Source organism: Podarcis bocagei (assembly GCF_964188305.1).
Source record: "Podarcis bocagei genome assembly, chromosome: 8".
NCBI classification, from domain to species: Eukaryota; Metazoa; Chordata; class Lepidosauria; order Squamata; family Lacertidae; genus Podarcis; species Podarcis bocagei.
In genome coordinates, this window is record NC_138133.1 from 78,355,678 (window position 1) to 78,380,962 (window position 25,285).

Sequence of the window (25,285 nt, forward strand, 5' to 3'; positions counted from 1 at the left end):
CGGGGCCAGGGCGGTTGGAACCTTTTCGAGCGGGAGGCGGCGGCGGCGGCTTCGCCTCAGTTCCTCGTCAGGATGCAGAGCTCGGACCTGGGGAGCCGGGAGGACGGGAAGATTTGGCACCGCAAGCCCTCCCCGGCCACGCAGCAGGGGTAAACCGTGCGGGGAAACTGGCTTTAGGGGGGTTGGGGGGGGACTCTGTCCTTGGGTGTCATCAGTGGAGCTCCCATGTCCAAGAGCAGGCTACCCTTTCGGTTCCAATGCAGTCCCTACTGAATTGGCCTTTCCTTCTTCTTTAAAATAATTTTTAATTAATTTTCAGCATATCATTTTCCACAGTGATAAAACATATACAGTGGTACCTCGGGTTACATACGCTTCAGGTTACAGACGCTTCAGGTTACTGACTCCGCTAACCCAGAAATAGTACCTCGGGTTAAGAACTTTGCTTCAGGATGAGAACAGAAATTGGCCTCTGGTGGCGCAGCGGCAGCAGGAGGCTCCATTAGCTAAAGTGGTGCTTCAGGTTAAGAACAGTTTCAGGTTAAGAACGGACCTCCAGAACGAATTAAGTACTTAACCCGAGGTACCACTGTATTGACATCTTATACACATTTTTTTTATTTCCAAAAAACGAACATCACGGCCACTGGTCCCATCACCTCCTGGCAAATAGAAGGGGAAGAAATGGAGGCAGTGAGAGATTTTACTTTCTTGGGCTCCATGATCACTGCAGATGGTGACAGCAGTCACAAAATTAAAAGACGCCTGCTTCTTGGGAGAAAAGCGATGACAAACCTAGACAGCATCTTAAAAAGCAGGGTAGGGGAAGGTGCTCTCACCACTTCTTAACACCATTCTGTTGACATCTTCTTGTTTTCAGAGTCATCGTAAATATTATTCACAGTGCCACAGGCTATCATTCCAAGACCATTCGCTTTTTGAATGTGGCTTTTGACAGTTCCGGAGATGCACTGCTTTCTGGAGATCATCAAGGGAATATCTATGTTTTTGACTTGGTGGGCAACAGGCAAGTGCCGCTTCTTTGTCTCTGATCTTTTGATGTGCTCTGATTAAAACTATATAAACCGTGGGTCAGTAGAGGGATACATACACTAGCACAGTTTTAAGCATGAAGTAGAGAGGTGAGCTCTTTCTAGATTACCCCTCCTGGCCCTAGTAAGTTCCTATCCAGTTGTATACCCACAAAACTGGGCTGATTTCTCCGTAACTCTAAAACATAGTTTAGTATTGCAAAAACAAGCTTAATGAAGCCTTATCTCAAACACTGCCCACCCTGTTGCCAAGAACAGACGCAAATAGCAGTTTGGAAGCTTTTGCTTCTGGTTTTTGCTAACCATGGTTTATTGTGTCGTTTCAACCTCACAAACTTTGGTTGATTTTAACAACTGTTATTTTGGCTACTATATAGCCTGTGATATAATCACAAAGGCTGTATTGAGGCATGTGTCTTACCAACAATCACTCTTTGATTTATGGCTGCAATGCGTTTTCCTTGTCTTCTGAAGTAATAATTTTGATTTGTACAAATAGGTTCAAACTGGTGCAACGAACAATGCAAGCTTGTACTGCTCTGGCGTTTAATCTCCGCAGGAAAACAGAATTCCTTGTGGCTTTGGCTGATTATTCCATTAAATGCTTCGACACAGGTACTGAGCACGGTTAACAAAACCTGTGTTCCTTCTATATGACTGCTTCTCAGTGTCTATTTCATCTCGTGTGTGATGATAAAACTAGAGCTGCGGTTTTCAACTTCTTTTTCTCTCCGAAAATTCAAAACACTTGTAAATTGTTGAGGATCTTGGTGGACCACTTAATGGCTTTTCTGCCTGTTGTAGCAGTTGTAATGTGGTGATCTAGATGCTGTGTGGTTTTTAGTTGTTTTATTTTAAAAACAACAATCATACAGCAGTTAAAAAGCAATATTAATGTTTAATGCAAGAGGTGTCCCATCTCTTGTCTTCAGTCACAAATCCTCTAATACACCATGGACTACCAGAATGACCCTCGTAGACCACTGGAGGTCCATGGACTAGTTTAGAAACCTCAGAACTGGAGTATTATTATCTTTGATCAAACCAGGAGTACGGAACCCTTTTCATCCTGAGGGCAGGATCCAGAACTGACCCAACCCCCACTGCTCTCCTTTTTAAAACAACAACACATTTTTATTAATAAGCCGAAGATAAAGAACATAACAAAATATGTGCTATGATAGTATTTCCACTGGTCGTTTTTGACACCGGGGGGGGCACCCGCTTATCATCTGACAGGTGATTTAACTTTCAGGCTGGAAGTGAATCTGGGTGGAAACGCTGTCTTTGAACCATCTCTGCCAGAGTCAACTCTCATATGGCTTCCCCTGTTTGCACCGGACACCGCTGAGACTTCCCCCAGAAGCTTGAATTAGACTGTGTGCTAGAAGGTCCCACCACGGTCTTATCTCTTTGCTCTTCTTCTTTCCTTAGATACCAAAGAACTTGTTAGTTGGATGAGAGGACATGAATCTTCGGTGTCCTCCATCTCCGTTCATGGTTCCGGTAGATATGCCATCACGTCATCTACTGACACAGCCCAGCTTTGGGATCTCGACACTTTTCAGAGGAAAAGAAAGCTGCAAGTCCGGCAGTCTGTGGGCATTCAGAAGGTCAGTCCAAAGAAACATTTCCTTTGCCCAGGTTGCCAACCTTTTTGACACTTTCAGGGAGGCTTAGACAGTACCACATGGCCCGCTCCAGCCATTGTTGCGAAGTATTTGCTTTCAGTGATCACTTCCTGCATTTACTCCTTTTGCCAGAGCTTGGTTGTGCCGCACAAACTCAAGCCTGACTTCCCCCATTTCCCAGGTTCTCCTGGAGTCCTAGTGCTCTGGTACCTCAAAGCTCATGTGGTCCTATCCCATTACAGAAGTGTAAGAGATTAAACAGTTGAAATCTGGAAGCGCATATTTTAGAATTCTGTACCTTGGAGGTATTTCCTGCTCAATGCAAGGACTCTTTCCAAGTCTTCCTCCCTGTGATTTCAGGTTTTCTTTCTTCCACTAAGTAACACCATCCTCAGCTGCTTTAAAGATAACTCTATCTTTGCTTGGGAGTTTGATACCCTTCGCTGCAAGTTTCAGCTGCCTTCGCCCGTTGAAGGATCTTCGTTGAGCTACAAAGTTTTTGCTGTTGCAAGGTAATTCACACTCTGCAACCATGCAGAGGTCCTTCTAGGTAATGCTGAGTTATGGTTAGATTTTCTGGCATCCATGTGTCTTGAGAGACAATAGATTGCACCTTTGGTGGTGAAGTCAAATTGTTGGAAGGTTACAGTTCATACTATGGCTGTAGAGACTGATATGGGAAAGACCTGTTTTACTGCAGCTGGGGCAGATGAAGGCATCTAGTTTTTCTGCTACAGGTGTACCATGGGGTTTCTTCTCTCTGCACTCCTCCCAGCAGTCATTTCTCCTCTGGTCAATGTCTCATCCCTTTTGACTTATTTTTCCTTTGCTGTTGGGCAGAGGTGCTTTCCTCCAATCAGCTAGCAGAGCCAGGTTTTTTTTACTGAGTCAGACTGTTGGTCCACTTGGCTTGGTATCAGCTGCCCAGACTAGCAGTGGTTATCCAGACAGTCAAGTGGGAGACATGCACACCTTCTGGATGCAAAGCAGATGTTCTACCACTGCACTTCAGATGTTCTACCCTTCCCCTCCATTCACGTCAACTATGTCTTGTTTTGGGGTGCAGAGACGGCCGTGTCCTTGCAGCGGGGGGCAAATCAAACCACCTTCACTTGTGGTGCTTGGAGTCCAAGCAGCTGCTTCGGATCATCCAGATGCCCACCAAAGTGCGAGCCGTTCGCCACCTCGAATTCCTCCCAGACAGCTTTGACGGTGGTTCTAATCAGGTGGGTGGCAGAGTTCGAAACAGAATGGTGTTCACTAAGCTCCTGATAGCTGGCACATACTGTATTTTTCCGTGTATAAGACGCCCCCATGTATAAGACAACCCCATATTTTTTAAACCCTGCTTGCTGCTGCCATTAATTGAACGTCTCCACTCTGTATTCACTATATGTGTATAAGACGACACCCAATTTTTGACTAATTTTTTGTTTAGCAAAGGGTTACAGACGCTTCAGGTTACACGTTTTCGGGTTGCGCACCCAAGCTTCAAAGCCAGGGCACACTATATCAGCAGAGTGAACTGCACACACAGAATAGGCGTGAGGCTTGTGGAAGCATACAACAACTATGGATTTATTAATCATAAATCAGGACAAAGAAACATGTTCTCTCTCTCTTTGTCTTCTCAGAGAGATGGGGAAAAGCAAAGGCTATACACACAACTGTGCTGGAATGTAAACAAACATGAGACACGCAACAGTTCCATGTCTGCATATTTTTTTTAAAAAAAACCTGTTGCATTAGAGTCTGCATATGTAAATGAAAACCATTTTCCTGCCTGCAGAATATTACTGCATAATCTTACACATGCCTGCCCAGGTAGAAGTCCTACTTAGGATCACAGCGTTGTTATGTCTGTTTGCTTAATAAAGCAAATTAAGCTCTTTGTCCGTTCCACATTAGCTCTCTTACACCCTCTTCTTTGCCCTCTAGGTTCTTGGAGTGCTGAGTCAAGATAACATCATGAGAGTCATCAACATAAGGACATGCAAGCTACTCTTTGATGTCGGCAGCCATGAGGAGGGAATCAGCCTTGTTGCAGTGAGCCCTAATGGGAGGTACATTGCAGCAGTCATGGAGAACGGCAGCCTTAACATATATAGTGTCCAGGCACTGACAAAAGAAGTAAACAAGGTACATCAGAAGAATCCTTTTGAATCAGACCAAAGGCCCATGCAGTGCATCATTCTGTTCTGACGGATTTCTTTAGGAAGTCCCTGCCGGCTGTTGCTTTGGGCCTGCAACTGAATGTGTTTTCCTCTGGTCCGAGTTGCTTCCAGTTCCAATGCTCTGCTGTGGAAGAGCTATGGCTTCAGTGCGGGAGGAGGGGATTGCAATGGAAAATCAATGCGCAGGTGACCCTTCCTCCCAACCAGTCCCCCCCGCCCCCTGCAAGCAACACCTCATGTGTGTTACTTTAGCAAATATACATCTCAGAGTTCTGATTTCAAACCAGGTGAATTCACCCTGGAGGATAATGGCTTTGACTTGATTTATAATTTAAGGTGGGTTGGAAACTACTTGATTTAGTCTGCACATCGATATAACCTTGGGTTACATTCGCTTCAGGTTACAGACACTTCAGGTTACAGACTCCACTAACCCAGAAATGATACCTCAGGTTAAAAACTTTGCTTCAGGGTGAGAACAGAAATCGTGCTCCGGTGGTGCGGCAGCAGCAGGAGGCCCCATTAGCTAAAGTGGTGCTTCAGGTTAAGAACGGACCTCCGAAATGAATTAAGTACTTAACCCGAGTTACTACTGTATGCCATTCTAATGAATCGAGGGGGGAAATATCTACCTTAAAAGCTTAAAAATGATCAACCCAGATTTGAGTCTTTGGAAAACTGCCTTATCCACTAATGCCTCTTGTGAGTTATAGGGCAGAATTTAGACAGGCTTCTAGAATTACATTTCTTACTCTACATTTCTTACTTAGCAGCATATTGGTTTGTATTTAGGCAGTGATCAGGATTATTTAGATTTTTAGCTGGGTTTTACAGAATACATTCTATATTCTGGCATTGAAAGGTTTTTAATGGATCTCCTTCCTGAATTTTCAGCCTCCCCCACCTCTGTTTAAAGTGATTGAAGAGTCGTCCAAAAGCAAATTTGACACTGCCAAGCTGACAGTGAGAGTAACACCCGGCATCTCAGAGAGACCCTGGCAATCGAAAAGGGGAAAGATCCAAACCAAAATGTTAAAAGCACAGCCAGATGTGTCACATGAGGATAAAGAGGTAAGAACCTTTGACAGGGCCAAGATCTGATTCCTGAAGTAGAAAATCCACACACACTACCGTGAGTTTCTTAGGGTGGAATTAATAAATAAAATAATAAGAAATAGAAGGTTGCCACTACTGCGACTGACTGTATGGAACAGCCTTCCCTACCATTGATGCCCTCTAGATGTGCTGTTGTTTTCCTAAACTACGACTCACATCTTCCCTGACTATTGGCCATGCTGGTTGGGGCCAATGTGAGTTGGAGTCCAACATCTGGAGGCCACCAGGGTTGAGGAGCCTAGTATAAATCTTCCTCCTTGGAAATAGCGCACCCAGGGTTCAAATTTCTGCTACGACCACTAAGGGATGCAGGTGGCACTGTGGGTTAAACCACAGAGCCTAGGACTTGCCGATCAGAAGGTTGGTGGTTCGAATCCCCGCGACGGGGTGAGCTCCCATTGCTCAGTCCCCGCTCCTGTCAACCTAGCAGTTCGAAAGCACGTCAAAGTGCAAGTAGATAAATAGGTACCGCTCCGGCAGGAAGGTAAACGGTGTTTCCGTGTGCTGCTCTGGTTCGCCAGAAGTGGCTTAGTCATGCTGGCCACATGACCCGGAAGCTGTACGCCGGCTCCCTCAGCCAATAAAGCAAGATGAGCGTCACAACCCCAGAGTTGGCCACAACTGGACCTAATGGTCAGGGGTCCCTTTACCTTTACTTTACGACCACTAAAGCCAAGGCAGGATCTCCTCCCCAATATGTTTCTGAGCTAAAAAAAATTGGAAGATACATGTTTCATTCCACATTTTATTCCTTCCCAGTTCCCAGCTCTTTCTCCCTTACAACTTGGCCAAGATGAGTTTTGCCAGAGAGATGCAAACATCCCAGTCTGGGAATACCCCTCTTGCCAAACATCTGGTGATTTTGCACGGTTGACTCAAAAGTTGTGCCTCACAGGGTGGCCGCTCTACGGCAGCACCCAGCTGGTTTTGAAAAGCAATAGATGGCATTTCAAGGTGCAAAGGACAGAAAAGAAGGGCAGCTTGGTCATAATGAGGACCCACAGTAGAGACTGCAAGGTGCAGAATTCAAAACAGAGGAAAGAGGTTAGAGAGGAGAGACAGGAAGGACGGGAAAAGGCCATCTCGGTGCAAGAAGTAATTTGTGGCTCCTGTTCCAGAATGAGCTGCCCGATGGATTGAACAAGAAGCGGCTGCGAACCTTGCTGAAAGGATTTGGGGAGTATCCTGCAAAATACAGGTGCGTGGGGTGCAAACCTGGTGTCTTTCCTTCTACCAGAAGCAGAGCCACTACACCAGCCCCATAGCAGGGGGGTTGCTGCTGCTTACTGCAAGTGCGAGGCAGCGGGGAAGCCTGTGTGGTGCATATGTTCTGGTGGAGACACTCCTGCCATTGCATTTGCACCCTGCTGACCTCTCCGCTGCCTCATCCTTTGCAGTAAGCAACTGTGACTACACCTGTTGGGAAGCTAGCATTGTGGCTCTGCCACTTCTGCACAAACTGGCCTGTGTCTGCAAATCTCCCTTGTCGTTACAGAATGTTTGTTTGGCGGTCCTTACTTCATCTCCCAGAAAACCACTTGGCCTTTAGCAGCCTGTTGGATAAAGGGACCCATTCAGCCTTTGTGCACCTTCAGAATGAATACCCTATTAAAAGCAGGAAACTCTTGAGAGTCCTACAAAGGTAAATATGGACATGTTTTCAGGTGGGAAGGAAGGGAAGATGAGCCCCAGCTAGCTCAGCCACACTGACTAGAGCTGATGGGAGTTACACTCCAAACCATCCGAAGGGCGCCAGCTTAGTTAAGGCTGATTTTAACTCTTCACTAAATGAGATTCTTCTTGGCCAACTTTTCTCTGAGCACCTGTTTCTTCTGTCCATTCACAGGACCTTATCTGCTCTAGCTCACTGGTCCGCCATCTTTGGCGAGATGCCCTACGTCCCTCTATTGGCCTTCCCTTTTGTCAAACTCTTCCAGAACAATCAGCTCATCTGCTTTGAAGTGGTTGCTACTGTAATAGGTAAGGCAGGAGTGCTCTTGAATGATGACACACTTCCTATACTGTGGGCTGTCTTTGAATAATTATATGTTGGTTCCGTTAAGCCAGGGTTTCCCAGACTTGAGTCTCCAGCTGTTTTTAGACTACAACTCCCATCATCCATGACCAGCAGGTCTAGTGGTCAGGGATGATGGGTATTGTAGTCCAAAAACAGCCGGAGACACAAGTTTGGGAAACGCTGCAATTAAGCCAAGCTACGATTGTCCAAGCACAGGCACTCCCTTCCAAGAGACCGCTTGCAAATAGCAGAGAGCTGTGAATTGCTGGCGCAGCTATGGAGTCCAGCATCCACTCGATTTCCACAGTAAAGAATGTGAGTCCATTAAAGGGGGAAATTGTTTACCAGCTAGCAAAATGCCCCTTGTTGTGATGGCTGGTGTGCTGAGGACTTCTGTGGGATGTGCAGCATACCTCTGTGTGCCCCGAACACAGGCACATTCAACCCCCAAGAGCCCCTCTGTCAATAAGGGTTGGGCTACCGAATATTAGGAATGGGTGGGAAAGGTTTTGCACTGCTCAGAAGTGTCCCCAATCACAGCATGCAGCTTTTCCCAATAAGATTGAATGACGTCTATTCACATGCTAGCAGGAGCTGCATCAAAATGTCACAGCATGTAATGCTGTCATTGAAAAATGTCAAATGGGAGGCACATTTGGGAGAAAGATTCAATATCACTGCCCCCTTGTTGCACCCACCAACTTTTCAAACATGAGTTAGTCATTCGTGGGACCAAAACTGCAGGCGAATTTGCATTTGTGTGCTGCTGTTAGTGCAATGAGCTGTTTCTGTTTCTTTTCTTTTTAGTTAATTGGTGTCAGCACTGGTTCGAGTTTTTCCCCAACCCTCCAGTCAACATCCTCGGCATGGTGGAAAACATATTGGCACACCATGACAAAGAGCTGCTTCAGCATTTCATGAGCTACAATATAACATCACAGGTTAAAAATAAATACATATTCAACCTTCGCATGGAACAATATTAGCATGAGATTGTTCAATGTGTTGTGCTTAGGTGACCATTAATTGTCTTTGCCACCTGACACCAGGTTTACGCCTGGCCTCTTCTGGAAACCATGTTCTCGGAGGTTCTGACAAGGGAGGAATGGCTGAAAATGTTCGATAACATCTTCTCCAACCACCCTTCCTACTTTCTGATGGTGGTTGCTGCTTACATCATCTCTTCCAGAGCTCCTTTGCTTCACTGCAATCAGAAGGAAGACTTTGAGGTGAGCATCTTGCTGCTGGGCCGGCGTGTCTATTCATGGGGCCTAACTATTCGCTTGGGAGCCTAGATCTTACTGCACGACCCAGTCCACACTAGTAGATAACTAAGCTCTATATCAGGTTGACTAACCTGTGACCCTCAAGATGTTGTTGAACTACAGTTACTATAATCTCTAGCCAATGGTCATGCTGGTTGGAGTTGATTGGAGGCATAGTGGAGCAACATCTGGAGTAGGGAATGTGGGAGGAATCCACCAAATTGGTACTCAAAAGCATACTTGCCTGACTCGATCTGGGTGGATCACAACCTGTATCAGATCGTGGATCCACTTCACAATCTGCAGTCTTGCCATAGTCTTTACAAGGTAGGCTGACGGCTGCAGCACTGCCTCTGTTCTGATAAAAGGTATTTCTCACATTTTTCAAAAATGAGGTCGCCCAGCCACTCCCAGACTGTAGATAGGCAGATAAACTGTTTTTATAACCTCCTAAAAGGCAAGAAGGGACGCGGGTGGCGCTGTGGTCTAAACCACTGAGCCTAGGGCTTGCCGGTTGGAAGGTCAGTGGTTCGAATCCCCACAACGGGGTGAGCTCCCGTTGCTCTGTCCCAGCTCCTGCCCACCTAGCAGTTCGAAAGCACGTCAGAGTACAAATAGATAAATAGGTACCACTCCAGCGGGAAGATAAACGGTGTTTCCGTGCACTGCTCTGGTTTCACCAGAAGCGGCTTAGTCATGGTGGCCACATGACCTGGAAAAACTGTCTGCGGACAAATGTCGGCTCCCTTGGCCAGTAAAGCGAGATGAGCGCCGCAACCCCAGAGTCGTTTGCGACTGGACTTAACTGGCTGGGGTCCTTTACCTCTTAAAAGGCAATAAATAGCTCTGCAGCCCTCAGACCATTATATAAGCCCTATTTGTTCTTTCTTAGTTGCCTTTATGTTTCTGTGCAGATTTCTTAAGGATTTTCCTTTCAGAATCTGCTCAGCATTGGTGTGGAACAGGCTCGGTCCCCTCACCAGGCAGAACTGGGACAGACCAGATCCTAATTTGTCTACCCATCCCTTATCTGGAGAGACCCAGGTTAACCACCCTGGCTCTCAACCGGCATTCTTCAGCCTTGGGTCCCCAGATGTTGTAGGGCTAAAACTCCCATCATCCCCAGCCAGCTTAGTCCAGCGGTCAGGGATAATGGGAGTTGTAGTCTAACAATATCTGAGTACCGAGGGCTGAAGATCACTGCTCTAGGTGAAAGTCAGTGCCCCTTGGCATGAAGGGGGACCCAACTGACAGCAAATCCCGAGCAGAGGAGGTGTCACCTCTTACCCTGTTATTCGCGTCATTGACAGAAGATGGTAGCCCTGGAGGAAGGATTGAAATCTGCTAGCTAAATGTAAATGAGAAGAACAGGACCCCACGTGGTGACTCTTTTGAGAGGGAAAGATGTTGCAGTTTCCCCCTCCCCCTCTTCTGTTGATTTGCACCCTCATGCATCACTTAAAGGCATGGGACAGGGCCTTTGTGAGGGAAAACAGGAAATTTATTGGGACAGTGTGACTTTTGCAGCTGCAAAACAGTGAACCAGGGACGGAGTAATGGAGAACTTCTGAAACAACAATGGGACACAAACGCCACCCAGGGCATGCTGGAGAACAGCAACAACTGACAGAAGATAGATATATTACAAGGACAGGAAGAAACACTACGGACAAAATAATTGTCACACACAGGAAAGAGAGAGTTTGAATGCTTCATCTGTAGGCGTAGAAATCCTTTAACGTGTCAATACGAATGGAAGTCGTTGAAACGGCAGTTGCGATATAAGGGATTGGTATTTTGACTGCAGCGTAATTGAAATTTGTAAGATTTTGGAACGCAGAAACAAAATAAATCATCAAACCATCAATTCTAGCACGCACGGGGGGGGGGCAACAAAATTGTATAATTTCTTAATGCCTTTGGTGCAGGTTCTGTCAGGTTCAAGGCAGGGAGACCTTTGGCCCTCCAGATGTTGTTGGACTCCATCTCCCATCAGCCTTGTTGACAGTTGGGGATGATGGGAGTTGTAGTTCAGCAGCGCCTGGAGGACTGAGGTCCAGTTGCCATAACCTCAGGAAAGTTGAGCCAGCTCTGAATAGGATCCTCCCCATATTTATTTCTGTCCTAAACCAAAGGCCACCTTCGTTGCAGTATTTCTTCCACCATCGGAACAACCTCGACGTCGGCGCCGTGCTGAAAGAGGCCTACCACCTCATGGAATGCACCCCGGCCGACATCCACCCGCGCCGCATGCTGGAGGACTTTGTGCCGCTGACCAAGGGCCAGTACCCCGTCTTTAACAAGTACCCCAAATTCATTGTGGATTACCAGGCTCAGGAGCGAGAGCGAATCCGACAGGATGAGATTGAGTACCTGAGAGAGAGGTATGGAACGGGTGGCAGCGGGGAATTAGTTGGGCGGCCTGTTTCGCAGATCTGATGGAAGGATGACTGGCAGCTTAGGGGGAATGCGAAACTGGACTGCCCTTCAAGAGGGCAGTCTAGCCCAATCTTGTAAAGCAGGACTTGGACCATCTTGGTTGGAGATCAGTTGCATTAGAAGATGCTGCGGTCCTACAGTGGTACCTCCGGTTACGAACTTACTGTATTTTTCCGTGTATAAGACTAGGTTTCTTCCCTTTAAAATGTGGGGGCGTCTTATACACGGAGGCCATCTCCCCCCATTTTCTTAAACTGAAGTCCCCCAAAATAGGGGGCGTCTTATACCGGGGGGGGGGGAGCTCTTATAGATGGAAAAATACAGTAATTCATTCCGGAGCTCCGTTCTTAAGCCGAAACCGTTCTTAACATGAGACGCGCTTTCGCTAATGGCGCCTCCTGCCGCCAGCGTGCGACTTCCGCTCGCGTCCCAGGGCAAAGTTCGCAACTGGGAGCATCTACTTCCGGTTTAGCGGAGCTCATAATTCGAAGCGTTCGCAAGGAGGACGGTACGTTACACGAGGTTCCACTGTATTTATCTGTGGCTCCAGACTAGAAGCAGTGGGTGGAAATTGCAGGGAAAGCAGATTTTGGCTAAACATTTGGGTGACCCTTCCTACTGGCAAGAGCAGTTTGACCATGGAACAGCCTGCCCATTGGAAATAGTGAGGTCTGCTTTGCAAAGGTCTGGTGGCTTTTTGGCTGAAAGGGCAGGAGATGCAGGCACCATTAATGAGTGACACTTGCAAATCACTGTTCCTTAGCCCGTGTGGTTTGATTTCTAACTATGTGGGCAATGACATCCTTGTGTCATTTTGACAGGCAGGTGCCCCTGTGAAAGGGAAGAACTGAACATTTGAAGAGAAAAATATATTGGGTTTTTGGACTTGCCCATCTATTGCCAGTACAGTTGTACCTCAGACGTCGAACGCCTTGCGAGTCGAACATTTTGGCTCCCAAACGCTGCCAACCCGGAAGTGAGTGTTTGCAAACGTTTTTTTGGAACCCAAATGTCTGGCTCGGATTCTGATTGGCTGCAGGAGCTTCCTGCAGCCATTCGGAAGCCACACCTTGGTTTCCAAACATTTTGGAAGTCGGGTGGACTTCCGGAATGGATTCCGTTCGATTTCCAAGGTACAACTGTAGATAAAATGTATAACCTTTGGAACAATGGGGTTGTTTTTTAATGTACAACAAACTTTTTTTTCCTTTCAGCCTGCATTGCTTTATAATCTAGGCCAGTCTATAGTGATCTATACGGCCTACGTATAGTATTTGAGATTAAAAACTATTTTGTACTTGGAACTGAAAGCATGATGGACTTGCTTGAACTCTTGCTTCATTAAACTGTCAAGTTTGAAATTAATAATAATAATAATAATAATAATAATAATAATAATAATAATAATAATAATAATAATAGTTTTGTTTTATTTTTTGGATCCTGTCCACTTCACTGTGTTACCCCACGCATTGTGGGTGGCTTCCAACAAATGTAACATCAAAATAAAACATCAAACATTTGAAAACTTCCCTGTGATTGTTCTCTGCAGACAATTGGTCCAGGAGATAGAAGCCAAAGCAGCTGAGCGCAGAGTGGAAGATGAAACTTGGTATCGGAAGCAAGAACTGCTTCAGGAGGCTGAGGAGCAAAGGAGGAAGATTCTGCTTAAGGAAGAGGAGAAACTAGCAGAGCAAAGGCGGAGGTATTTTCCATTTTAGCATCCCTGGTACTGACCACAGGAATATTACTGGAAGAACTGCTCTTCCGCAGATGGACTTGCTTTGCAAAAAAAGTAATGTTTCATCTTGCAAAATATCATTTCCCTGTTTAGATTACATCTGTAAAAAGCTCTACGTTATTGGGTCACAGAGCAGGGTGGATTTGATTAAAATCAAATCAATTTAAATCACAACTCAGTAAGACTTGGTTTAAATCATTTTTTTAACAGACAGACTCACTCTTGCTGGTATAATAATATTTACAACCAGATGAAGGTTTCATTTTTGGAATAAATTTTCAGAGTAGTTTTTACAGTTACATCAAAAATTACTGCTTTGGCTATACTATTAGAAATACACAGATAATTATGAAATTATTGTGAGGTTTAATAAGTTAACTTTATATTTGGACAACTTTTCTGCCATAATTTATTGGAAGGATGAAAATAATCATTTCCTTAATAACAATTTAAACAATTTTTGTAACTAAAACAACAACATTATAGCATATGTATCCATGTTTGTTAACTGATGTGGTTAAACAATTAAAAAAAAAAACCTTAGAGTTTTAGCACACATGAAAAACTTAAAACAAATCCTTATTTACTGATGCATAGTCTTTGGACTACAGTGGTACCTTGGTTCTTGAACAGCCTAGTTCACAGACAACTTAGAACCCGAACGTCGCAAACTCAGAAGTGAGCATTCTGGTTCTCGATATATTTTTTTGGAAGTCGGACGTGTCCTGAGCTCCTGGTTTTAATGTTTCACTTCTGTTTTAGACAGATCGCACTGATTGGGCTGGTGAGGAGAAGTGTCCTGGCAGCGCTCTGAAGCCCAGCTGCTTTGACGAGAGAGAGATTGAAAGATCATGCTGATTAGGGCATTGGGGAAAAGTGTCCCGGCAGCATTCTGCAGCTCAGCTGCTTTGACAAGGGGGCTGGCTGGCTTGGGGGGCAAAGAGAACTTTTGCCTCCCTTTCCTCCCCACCCCACTGAAACTCTCCTCTCCTGCATCCAGTAAGCCACCTCCTTCCCCACACACACCCATGTGTGCACTTCGTCCCTCCAGTTTGAGTGTTTCCACACACACACACACTCCTTAAACTCCCCCTTCCCTTCTCATCCCTCCAATGGCAATGGGTAGATCACTACCAGTTTTTGATACTGGGTAGTAGATTGCAGCCTGGTTTATTGCTTTCATTTTCTGGATCAGTGGTCTCATTAGATAGTAAAATTCATGTTGAATTGCTGTTTTAGGGGTTGTTTTTAATTGTCTGGAACGGATTAAACCATTTTGCATTGCTTTCTATGGCAAAGTGCGCCTTGGTTTAAGAACGCTTTGTTTTTGTTGTTTTTTAAATCATTTTTATTGATTTTCCAATAAAAAACATCCAATTAAAATATAAAACTAAAATAAAAAAGACCAAATTATAGTCCAAATTATATTTATTAAATTTTCGGAGCTCCCCACGGTCTGGATCTCTGAAGCATATCTCCACATCTTAGTTTCTCAATCATGTCAAACATCATGTACTTTCATAACTATATTTGTTAATATATAAGAACGCTTTGGTTTTGGAACAGACTTCCAGGACGGGTTAAGTGTGAAAACCAAGGTACCACTGTGCAATGTAACTTAAATAGAAAACTATCTTTAGAAAGATTTTTCCTCCAGAAGCGTTTTATTTTTAAAATCCGATTTAAATTTTAGAAATCTGTTGTATTTTTTAAAAAATCTTTGATTTTTATCCCTGTCATAGAGTGAGAATTGCTACAATAGGCAGCTGGAAGCTGCTTCCAGAATTTCACACTGCATCAGTTTTTGGGCTACACTTCCCATTATCCCTGGCAATGGTAGCTGGGGCTGATGGCCAGCTGCTTAGAAAAGGCTACTAATGCCCAGTGTCACTTTTGTATCACAAGAGGGTCACTTGTTCCTGCCCTCCTTGATTCCTGTCTCTTTGTTTGCATTTTGAAGACTAGCAGCTGTGAAGCGAGAGCTGAAAGTGAAGGAGCTGCAGTTACTGGAAGCCGCCAGGAGGCGTTTCCTGAAGTACCAGCAAGATCAGCGGGAAATGGAGCTCAAACGGCTTGATGACGAAATTGCAAGAAAGGTAAAGCTCTGTCCAGCAGCAACACTGGGAAGGGCCAAAGGCTCCCCATCTCAGCTTTACTCTTCTGCCTTTAAATGCCTCTCCTGCATCTTTCTCCTGCTTGGGTGTGGACCAAGCCAAAAGTGGATTGCAGAAACCAGCAGGTGTCACTACTTTGAGGGTTTTTGGAGCACTCTCTCATTTCCCAGGGCCAACTAACAGCTTTCTTGAGTTGGGTGAGCTGGTCTCTCTATGGCCAAGTAGCCATCGTTTGAGTGTGTGGATCCAGCCCCAAACAACTTCACTATGGGGTTGGGTTCACCGAGACCTGAAAAGTTAGACCCTGCTGGTCTAGATCCAAGTAGGAAATCTGTAAGGCAGCGGTTCTCAACCTGTGGGTCCCCAGTTGTTGTTGGACTACAACTCCCATCATCCCTGAGCTCTGGCCTTGCTCGCTAGGGGTGATGGGAGTTGTAGTTCAACAACAACTGGGGACCCATAGGGTGAGAAAGGCTGCTGTAAGGGGAGGCTGAGAGGTGGACGATGCCTTTTTACAAGAAGTTGTATTGGTTAATGATACCACTTCCCTCCACCCTGGTGTGTGTGTGGGTGTATTGTTGTTATTTATTTATATATACAGTTGTACCTTGGTACTCGACCGTTTTGGCTCCCAAACGCCACAAATGGTCTGGTTTGCAAACATTTTTTGGAAGCCGAACGTCCGACGCAGCTTCCGATTGAGTGCAGGAAGCTCCTGCAGCCAATTGGAAGCCGCACCTTGGTTTGTGAACCGTTTTGGAAGTCGAATGGGCTCCTGGAACAGATTAAGTTTGAGGACCAAGGTACCACTGTATATGGAGATGCTGGCAACAAAAGAAGGGACATCGTTGCTCTTCTGGGCTAACAATCTCTTTCTGTCCTAGGCGTCTATGAGAGAGCAAGAAACTGCTGCTACAGTTCAGGATGTAGAAGTGCGGCAGATGGAGCTCACGGCACAAAGGCGGCTTTTTGAGCAGGTTTGTGCGCTTCGCTTGCTGGGACCCTGCAGTCGTATCTCATCTGAAGGCAGCCCTGTTTAGGGAGGTTTTTAATGTCTGAGGTTTTATTGTGCTTTTAATTCTGTTGGGAGCTGCCCAGAGTGGCTTGGAAAACCCAGCCAGATGGGCGAGGTATAAATAATAATAATAAATGATGATGGTGATGTGATGATGATGATGGACTATGCCTTGCCCTAGTTATTTCACTGTAGTTCAGTGGGTATTTGATGCATCTCTGCAATGAGTTAGACCTTTATCGTCTTCACTGTCAAAGTTGAGTTTGGATGCAGATGGAAAGCTGAGTGGCTTGGAAAGTTTACTGTGTTGGAGAGGGACTGAAGAGGTTGGATGGCCATCTGTTATGTATGATTTAGTTGAGATTCCTGGATTTCAGGGGGCCAGACTCAATGGACCCTCAGGGATCGCTTCCAACTCTGATTCTGTGCTGCCCGATCTGAGCTTCAAATTGGCAACAGGCTAGAAATCCAGCTGTTCTAACCTGCAGAATCACTCCGGCTCCTCTTGTTCGGCATGGCAGTTCAGTCCTTTCTGTACCTTTTGAAGTTGCATCCCTGTTAGTCCTTCTGATACAAAACAAACTCCAGCTGATAAAAAACACTCTTCCATGCCATCCTTGTTTCTAACCAAAGTTTCTACCTTGGCAGAAACTACTCAAAGAGCAGGAAAGTGTGGCTCAGGAAGTGAAAGGGGAGCTGGACGTGAGCCGGGCAAAAGCTGATCACGAAGACCTTTTCCTTCAGAGGCTGATTGAAATTGAGCAGGACGGAGAATCGAACGCAAAGCAAGTAAGAGCAGAAATAATTGTAGCTCCTGATTTTTAACCTTGTTTTGAAACACACAACATTTCCCATAATTCATAATCAATATTGTGACCCCCATCTTGTGCCCATCCTGCCCCACACTGTCTCAGTGAATGGTAGTGGCGCCTACTGTTGGGGAGTGTGACTCTGTGCCCCCAAACCAGGCCAGTCTCTCCTGGCTTCACATGCCTATTCATCTCTAGATGTCTTTTAAACAAAGCAAGCTACTGTACTTTCAGGGTTACACAGAAAGTTCACAAAAGGTCTCCACTTACCCAAATATATATATTTATATATACTTGAATATATATATATACCTGTATACCTGAAGGAGCGTCTCCACCCCCATCATTCAGCCCGGACACTGAGTTCCAGCGCCAAGGGCCTTCTGGCGGTTCCCTCACTGCAAGAAGTGAGGTTACAGGGAACCAGGCAGAGGGCCTTCTCAGTAGTGGCGCCCTCCCTGTGGAACACCCTACCGTCAGATGTGAATGAAATAAGCAGCTATCCTATCTTTAAAAGACATCTGAAGGCAGCCCTGTTCAGGGAAGTTTTTGATATTTAACGCTGTACTGTTTTTAACACTTGATTGGAAGCCGCCCAGAGTGGCTGGGGAAACTCAGCCAGATGGGCGGGGTATAAATAATAAATTGTTGTTGTTGTTGTTAATATACCCATTTATTAGTGATTTGTGGATAATGGGGGGGGAGATTCCTTTTTGCAAAGCCTCCTTTTTTGATCACCTGCTGAGAATTTTCACCCTTCATAGGCAAGCAATGAGGTGGTAGCTCTTCTTACAAGCCTGGCTCATTCCTCGAGGGAACAGACTCAAAGCCTGTTTTTCTCTGATGCAAATAGTATCTTTCTTTTCTTTTCTTTTCTTTTTTTTGAGGTGGTTGAAGAATGCCTGGCCAAAGCCGATCAAGAGCACATCAACACGGACTGGCGGACTCAGGTCCTGCGCAAGCAACGAAGCGGCGACCTGGATCGCGACCTGCGATATCGAGAGCTGGCCAGGCACCTCCGTAACAACAGAATGGCAGAGTCAGAGCTGTTTGGGGCAATGAAAGAGGAGGAAGCCAGAAAAGTGAGTGCTGTGAGGTTGGCCAGAGTTGTTTGCGCCTCTGCTGGTGGACGCGGTTGGGTCACAGGGCACGGAGAGGGACCACTTCTGTGGCTGATGAAGCACACATTCAGTTCACCTCTTGCGTGGCTCTGGTTGGGCGGCTTATGGTGTGTTGCTTCCTGTTCCTTCAAAATGTAGCAGCCCGTTTGCTTCCTCACCGCAGTCCCAACTGTTGCCTTCCAAAGGCTAGGAAGCATTGGACCCTGATTAATAAAATACACACGAGGCTTGGCCAGCAAGATTCTGGGAGGAAGTGTGTCCCTTTTATTAACAAAAGAACTTATAACCCAGTGCTGTAAGAACCAATCGGATGTTCTCTGAGCATTTCAAAAACATGTGGGGCAAAGTTAGATTAGAGAAATCCTTTTAACTACAAAGAAACTATTTCCTACTTGAGCATGCAGAGTAAATAAAATAGGAATCAAGGAAGAATGCTTTTAGCAGGATAGAAAAAGGAACACGACAGGGGTGCCCAATTTCCCCATTGCTTTTTATTTCAGTTCTGGAGGTGTTGCTGAATATGATTAGGAATGACCAGCAGGTTAAAGGAGTGCAGGTCGGAGATAAACATTATAAGTTAAGAGCATTTGCAGATGATCTAGTATTGACTTTGCAAGAGCCAAACACTAGTACGAAAAAGGTCCTGGAAATAATACAACAGTTTGGCCAGGTAGCTGGATTTAAGTTGAACAAACAAAAAACTAAAGTTCTAGGAAAAAATTTAACAGATACGGAAAAGGAGAAATTCCAAGAGGAGACAGGGTTGACGGTGGTTAAGAAGGTGAAATATTTAGGGGTTTATTTGACATCTAAAAATGTGAATTTGTATAAGGATAACTATGAAAAATGTTGGTCAGAAATCAAAAAAGATCTAGAAATATGGTCAAATTTGAAATTGTCAATGGTAGGCCGAATTGCAGTGATTAAAATGAATGTATTGCCTAGAATGTTATTTTTGTTTCAGACCTTGCAGATTCTCGACAAGATGGAATGTTTTAAGAGGTGGCAGAAAGATATCTCGAAATTTGTCTGGCAGGGCAAAAAGCCCAGAATTAAATTTAAAATATTGACAGATGCTAAAGAAAGAGGGGGGTTTGCCCTGCCGGACTTAAAATTGTACTATGAGGCAGCAGCTTTTTGCTGGCTGAAAGAGTGGATGCTCCTCGAGAACACAGACATTTTGGATCTGGAAGGTTTCAATAATGCATTTGGTTGGCATGCATATCTATGGTATGATAAAATTAAGCTGCATAGTGCCTTTAAAAACCATATTGTCAGAAAAGCATTGTTTAATGTTTGGATAAGATATAAAGATCTGTTGGAACCCAAAACCCCCAGATGGGTGTCTCCAGTGGAAGCTAAAGCAGTGAAGAAACTCAATATGGAGGTCGGATGGCCGAAGTATTGGGAAATTTTGGAACAGGAGGGAGATAAATTGAAATTACAAAGTCATGAGAAAATGAAACATAAAGTACAAAATTGGTTTCAATATCATCAAATAATGGAGTTTTTCAAACAGGATAGGAAAATTGGCTTTCAGGTGGAAAAATCAAAATTAGAGACTGAATTGTTAGAACCCAATACTAAGAATTTATCAAGAATGTATAACTTGCTGCTGAAATGGAATACACATGACGAAATAGTTAAATCAGCTATGATTAAGTGGGCACAGGACATTGGTCATAACATCATGTCTGCTGACTGGGAATGGTTATGGAACACCGGTATCAAATTCACGGCATGTAATGCCTTAAAGGAAAACATTATGAAAATGGATTACAGGTGGTACATGACCCCAGTCAAGCTGGCAAAAATTTACCATTTGCCTGATAATAAGTGTTGGAAATGTAAAGAGACGGAAGGTACCTTCTATCACCTTTGGTGGACATGCCCGAAGATTAAGGCTTTCTGGGAAATGATTTATAATGAAATGAAAAAGGTACTTAAATGTACTTTCCCTAAAAAACCAGAGGCCTTTCTCTTGGGCATTGTCGGCCAATTGGTGCTGAAGAAGGACAGAACTTTCTTTATGTATGCTACAACAGCAGCAAGAATACTCATCGCAAAGTACTGGAAGACACAAGACCTACCCACTCTGGAAGAATGGCAGATGAAAGTGATGGACTATATGATGAGATGACAGGCAGAATCCGTGATCAAGGAAAAGAGACGGCGGAAGAAGAATGGAGAAAATTTAAGAGATACCTTAAGGACTATTATAAACTTGATGAATATTAGAATGTTGAGGTTTGCAGGGGGGGAAAAAGGGATACAGCGACATAAGAATAGACTATAGAAAAGATTAAGATGACAGAAGTTTGAAAGGAATATTCAGAAGTTGCTAAAAAAAAAAAAATTATGGATATTGGAATGCAGAAAGGGGGGGTATGGGGGAGTCCCGGAAAAGAGGTTTATGAAAAAAGGTTATGAAATTATACGTGTTTGTATGTCTTTTTATGTGTTTGTTTGTCTTTTAAAAATTTTTGTAAAACTAATAAACAGCAGTAAACGGGAGAGGAAGGACAGGTAGTATTTACCATCTCCTTGTGAACTCTCTTCCTGGCCCTAAGATTAACAAAAGCTATATCAAAAGCTACCTTCTATATTTATGACCCAGGATGCCTGGTGAAGCAACTGGCCTGTGTAATATGCTATACATGACTGTCAGGCAGAGAGAATGGGCAGAGATGCAGAGGCTTGTGTGATTTGATCAGAAATTATTGTCAATGAATCAAGCCCAGTCAAAGCAATGCTTTCATCGCTGACACAACGGCATGTTCCATTTTTCATAATTCCTCATAGCAATCCCACCTGACCCCCCACACCAACTGGGATCCCTGCACTTATGCCTCTTTCCATCGCCTTCGTAGAAAGCTCTGGAGGAATTCGAGGCCGGGGCAAGGGACGTGGGTGGCACTGTGGGTTAAACCACAGAGCCTAGGACTTGCCGATCAGAAGGTCGGCGGTTCGAATCCCCACAACGGGGGTGAGCTCCCGTTGCTCGGTCCCTGCTCCTGCCAACCTAGCAGTTCAAAAGCACGCCAGTGCAAGTAGATAAATAGGTACCACTCCAGCGGGAAGGTAAATGGCGTTTCTGTGCGCTGCTCTGGTTCGCCAGAAGTGGCTTAGTCATGCTGGCCACATGACCCGGAAGCTGTATGCCGGCTCCCTCGGCCAATAAAGCGAGATGAGCATCGCAACCCCATAGTCGGTCACGACTGGACCTAATGGTCAGGGGTCCCTTTACCTTTAAGAGTGCTGGTCCCTGATGATGCTGCTGCCTCCTTCTTCAACTGCTCTCTCTCCCTTTTTCAATACAACATCTTCTCTGTGCCTGTTTTCTTTCAGTGGGAGGAACTTCTGGAAAAGCAAGAGCAGCTAGCAGCAGAGCAGGCTGTGACCGCTGCTTTGGATGCCAACAGGAAGCGCTTTCTTGAACGGGAAATGAATGATGCTGTAGAATTGGCTGAGAAGCTCCAAGACGAAGACAGCTATTTTGGTGAGTGCCTAAGCCTCCTGCATGCAGTCCACGTGTTTTGTTCATTTATTCAGGCATTTCTGTTAAAAAGAAAACCTTTAATACTACCTCAGTTGAAACACATGGTAACGTTTGTGGTCCATTTGAAAGCTAGTGTGCTTATATTGTGGATACGATATGTGTGAGCATCCTGTGGCCGTCCAGATCTCCTTGGGCAACAGATCGCATAATCCCTGACCTTTGACAGTGCTGGCTGAGGCTGATGGGAGCCGATCTTTAACATTTATATGGCACCTTTATCTTCCAAAGATCTCAAGGTGGCGTTTCTGGTTCCCCTCCTCCCCCTTTCATCCTCGCAAACAACCCTGCGAGGTAGATCAGACTAACAGATGGTGACCGGCCCAACGACACCCAGGGAGCTTCATGGCTGAGTGGGGGTTCGAACCCTGAACTCCCAGGTCATAGTCCAACTGTCTTAACTACAGAGGTACCTTGGTTTAAGAACAGTCCTGTTTATGAACGATTCAGTTTATGAACTCCACAAAACTGGAAGTAGTGTCCCGGTTTGTGAACTTAACCTCAGTCTAAGAACAGAATCCGAACGGTGGAAGGGCACCGGCGGCGGGAGGCCTCATGGAAAGCGCACCTCGGTTTAAGAACGGACTTCTGGAATGGATTAAGTACGTAAACCGAGGTACCACTTTATTACACAACATCAGGATAGTCACATCCCTCCAAGTTTTGACCTTGGTCCAGGCACTTGCGATCCCCCTTGTCCTAAGTTACCTTGAGCCCAGATTCAAACTTCCTAAATGATTGTGTCATTGTTAGAATGAAAATAAAATGGGATAACTCCCATTCAGACCACCTTGAGCTCCTTGGAGAAAGAAGGGGATTTGATAACAGTAGTACACTGGAATCATGCTGATAATATGTTCAATGTGTTCAGTTTGTCAATCTCTCCATCATTACTTCATTGTGACGGACTACGGGCTGGATAATCCTTGTGGACTGTCCTTCCCTGGAGGATTTTAAGCAGAGGTTGGGTGGCCATCTACCATGGATGCTTTAGTTGAGATTCCCGCATTGCAGAAGGTTGGACGAGATGACCCTTCATGTCCCTTTCAGTTCGTATGATTTGATGGTTCCTGGGTCATCCTGCTTCACAGATAACCTAGACTAGCTCTGTATTTCTGTGGGCCTTGAGGCTAGACTGACATGATGGAGTTGCTCTTGAAGATTGTTCTAAGGTCTTGGCTAGTGTAGGAATGAACCAAGGCGGCATATGAAGGACATGGGCAGGGTATAAAATTATTATTATTGTTCAGATAATATGTTCCATGAATCAATGAAGTAGTTTTGTATGACAGCTCCAAGAATGGCATCATTTTCATCATGATTCAGGGTATAACGTTGAGGTGGCTTTGGTGTAAAACTGATAAAATATATTGGCTCAAAGTGTGCCTTTAACTTAGCAAGAACTTCCTGGATCCCGCCTGTCCCCTTTCTGCAGAGAGACTGCGCGACTTGAGAGCCTCCCAGACCCGAAAGAGTTCAGAATCCCTCTTGTCACCCAGCAAGACTCAATCACAGCCTGGCAACGTCTGCTTAAACGATTCGCCGGCAGAAGAAGCATCAAAACACTGTAAGTGGCTAAGCAAAGTCTTTTGGGCTCCTTCCGAACTGACTCTTTATCTGACTCTGAATCTCAGTTGTGGGTTCGATTCCACTGTTGCAGGGAGATGGACTAGATGACTGTCATGGTCCCTTCCAACTCTAAAATTGTATGAACCCCAGCCCCAACACCATTGGCCATAGTGGTTGGGGCAGATGAGGACTACAGGTTCCCATGCCTCCGTTAAAATACAGTGGTACCTCGGGTTACAGACGCTTCAGGTTACAGACGCTTCAAGTTACAGACTCTGCTAACCCAGAAATAGTACCTCGGGTTAAGACCTTTGCTTCAGGATGAGAACAGAAATTGCGCAGTGGTGGCACTGCTGCAGCAGGAGGCCCCATTAGCTAAAGTGGTGCTTCAGGTTAAGAACAGTTTCAGGTTAAGAACGGACCTCCGGAACGAATTAAGTACTTAACCCAAGGTACCACTGTATAATCTTCCACCTCCACTGTTGCAGGAATTATGCCTCTGAATGCCAGTTACCAGGAATCACCAGTGGGGAAAGTTCTGTGGGTACTCAAATTCTGCTTGCAGGCTTCCCCAAGGCATCTGGCTGGCCACTGAGAGAGGTAGAAAGGTAAAGGACCCCTGGACGGTCCAGTCAAAGGCGACTATGGGGTTGCAGCGGTCATCTCGCTTGCAGGCTGAGGGAGCCGGCGTTTGTCCACAGGCAGCTTTCCAGGTCATGTGGCCAGCAGGACTAAACCGCTTCTGGCACAATGAAATACCATGACAGAAGCCAGAGCGCACAGAAATGCCGTTTACCCTCCCACCACAGTGGTACCTATTTATCTACAGTGGTACGTCGGGTTAAGTACTTAATTCGTTCTGGAGGTCCGTTCTTAACCTGAAACTGTGCTTAACCTGAAGCATCACTTTAGCTAATGGGGCCTCCTACTGCTGCTGCGTTATTTCTGTTCTCATCCTGAAGCAAAGTTCTTAACCCGAGGTACTATTTCTGGGTTAGCGGAGTCTATAACCTGAAGCGTCTGTAACCCAAGGTACCACTGTACTTGCACTGGTGTGCTTTCAGACTGCTAGTTTGGCAGGAGCTGGGACAGAGCAACAGCAATCTATCTCGGGGATTTGAACCGCCGACCTTCTGATTGGCAAGCCCAAGAGGCTCAGTGATTTAGACCACAGCGCCACCCGCATTCTGTCCACTGAGAGAGCACGATGCTGGACTAGGTGCCCAATCCCGCACACTCATCTTATGTTCTTTTCACATGTGCAATTACACTTTCCAAATAAAACATAACTTCGTGCCGCTTTGATCTCCAAAAAGTTGCTGTTCCACGCTTGTAATCCCCAGGGGGCTTTTAATTCTTACCTTTCCTTTTTTTGTTAGTTTCTTTAGACAGAGGACGGCAAGAGCTGGAATCCAGAGAGCAGGAGTTGCTGGTGGAAGTTAGACAGCTCAGGCGAAAGGTCATGTCGCAGGCGCGCGGAAAGCAAGCCCCACCGACAGATGCGCAGTGGAGCAGCTGAAGGGACAACATCTGCCTGCAGATGGACTTTTTCCACTTAGGAGCTGCATTTAAGAGATCAAAGGGACTGATTTTTTTAGACCATTTTTATTCTAAATGCCTTTAGAAATATTTTTGTACATAAAAATAAAATACCAAACGAAAGGTG

The 25,285-nt window shown here is 45.3% G+C and overlaps 1 protein-coding gene across 1 annotated transcript; it reads left to right on the top strand.

The window, feature by feature from the left end:
- Positions 1 to 25,285, top strand: TBC1D31 (TBC1 domain family member 31). The gene is made up of 22 exons (XM_081204445.1): positions 1 to 149; positions 881 to 1,027; positions 1,552 to 1,667; positions 2,487 to 2,665; positions 3,044 to 3,195; positions 3,750 to 3,909; positions 4,622 to 4,822; positions 5,752 to 5,928; positions 7,092 to 7,171; positions 7,469 to 7,615; positions 7,820 to 7,953; positions 8,798 to 8,931; positions 9,040 to 9,219; positions 11,407 to 11,639; positions 13,247 to 13,399; positions 15,396 to 15,531; positions 16,434 to 16,526; positions 17,213 to 17,353; positions 18,261 to 18,455; positions 21,843 to 21,993; positions 23,486 to 23,617; positions 24,999 to 25,285. The coding sequence occupies exons 1-22, from the start codon at positions 73 to 75 to the stop codon at positions 25,136 to 25,138; spliced, it is 3,258 nt and encodes a 1,085-aa protein (XP_081060571.1). The 5' UTR covers positions 1 to 72; the 3' UTR covers positions 25,139 to 25,285.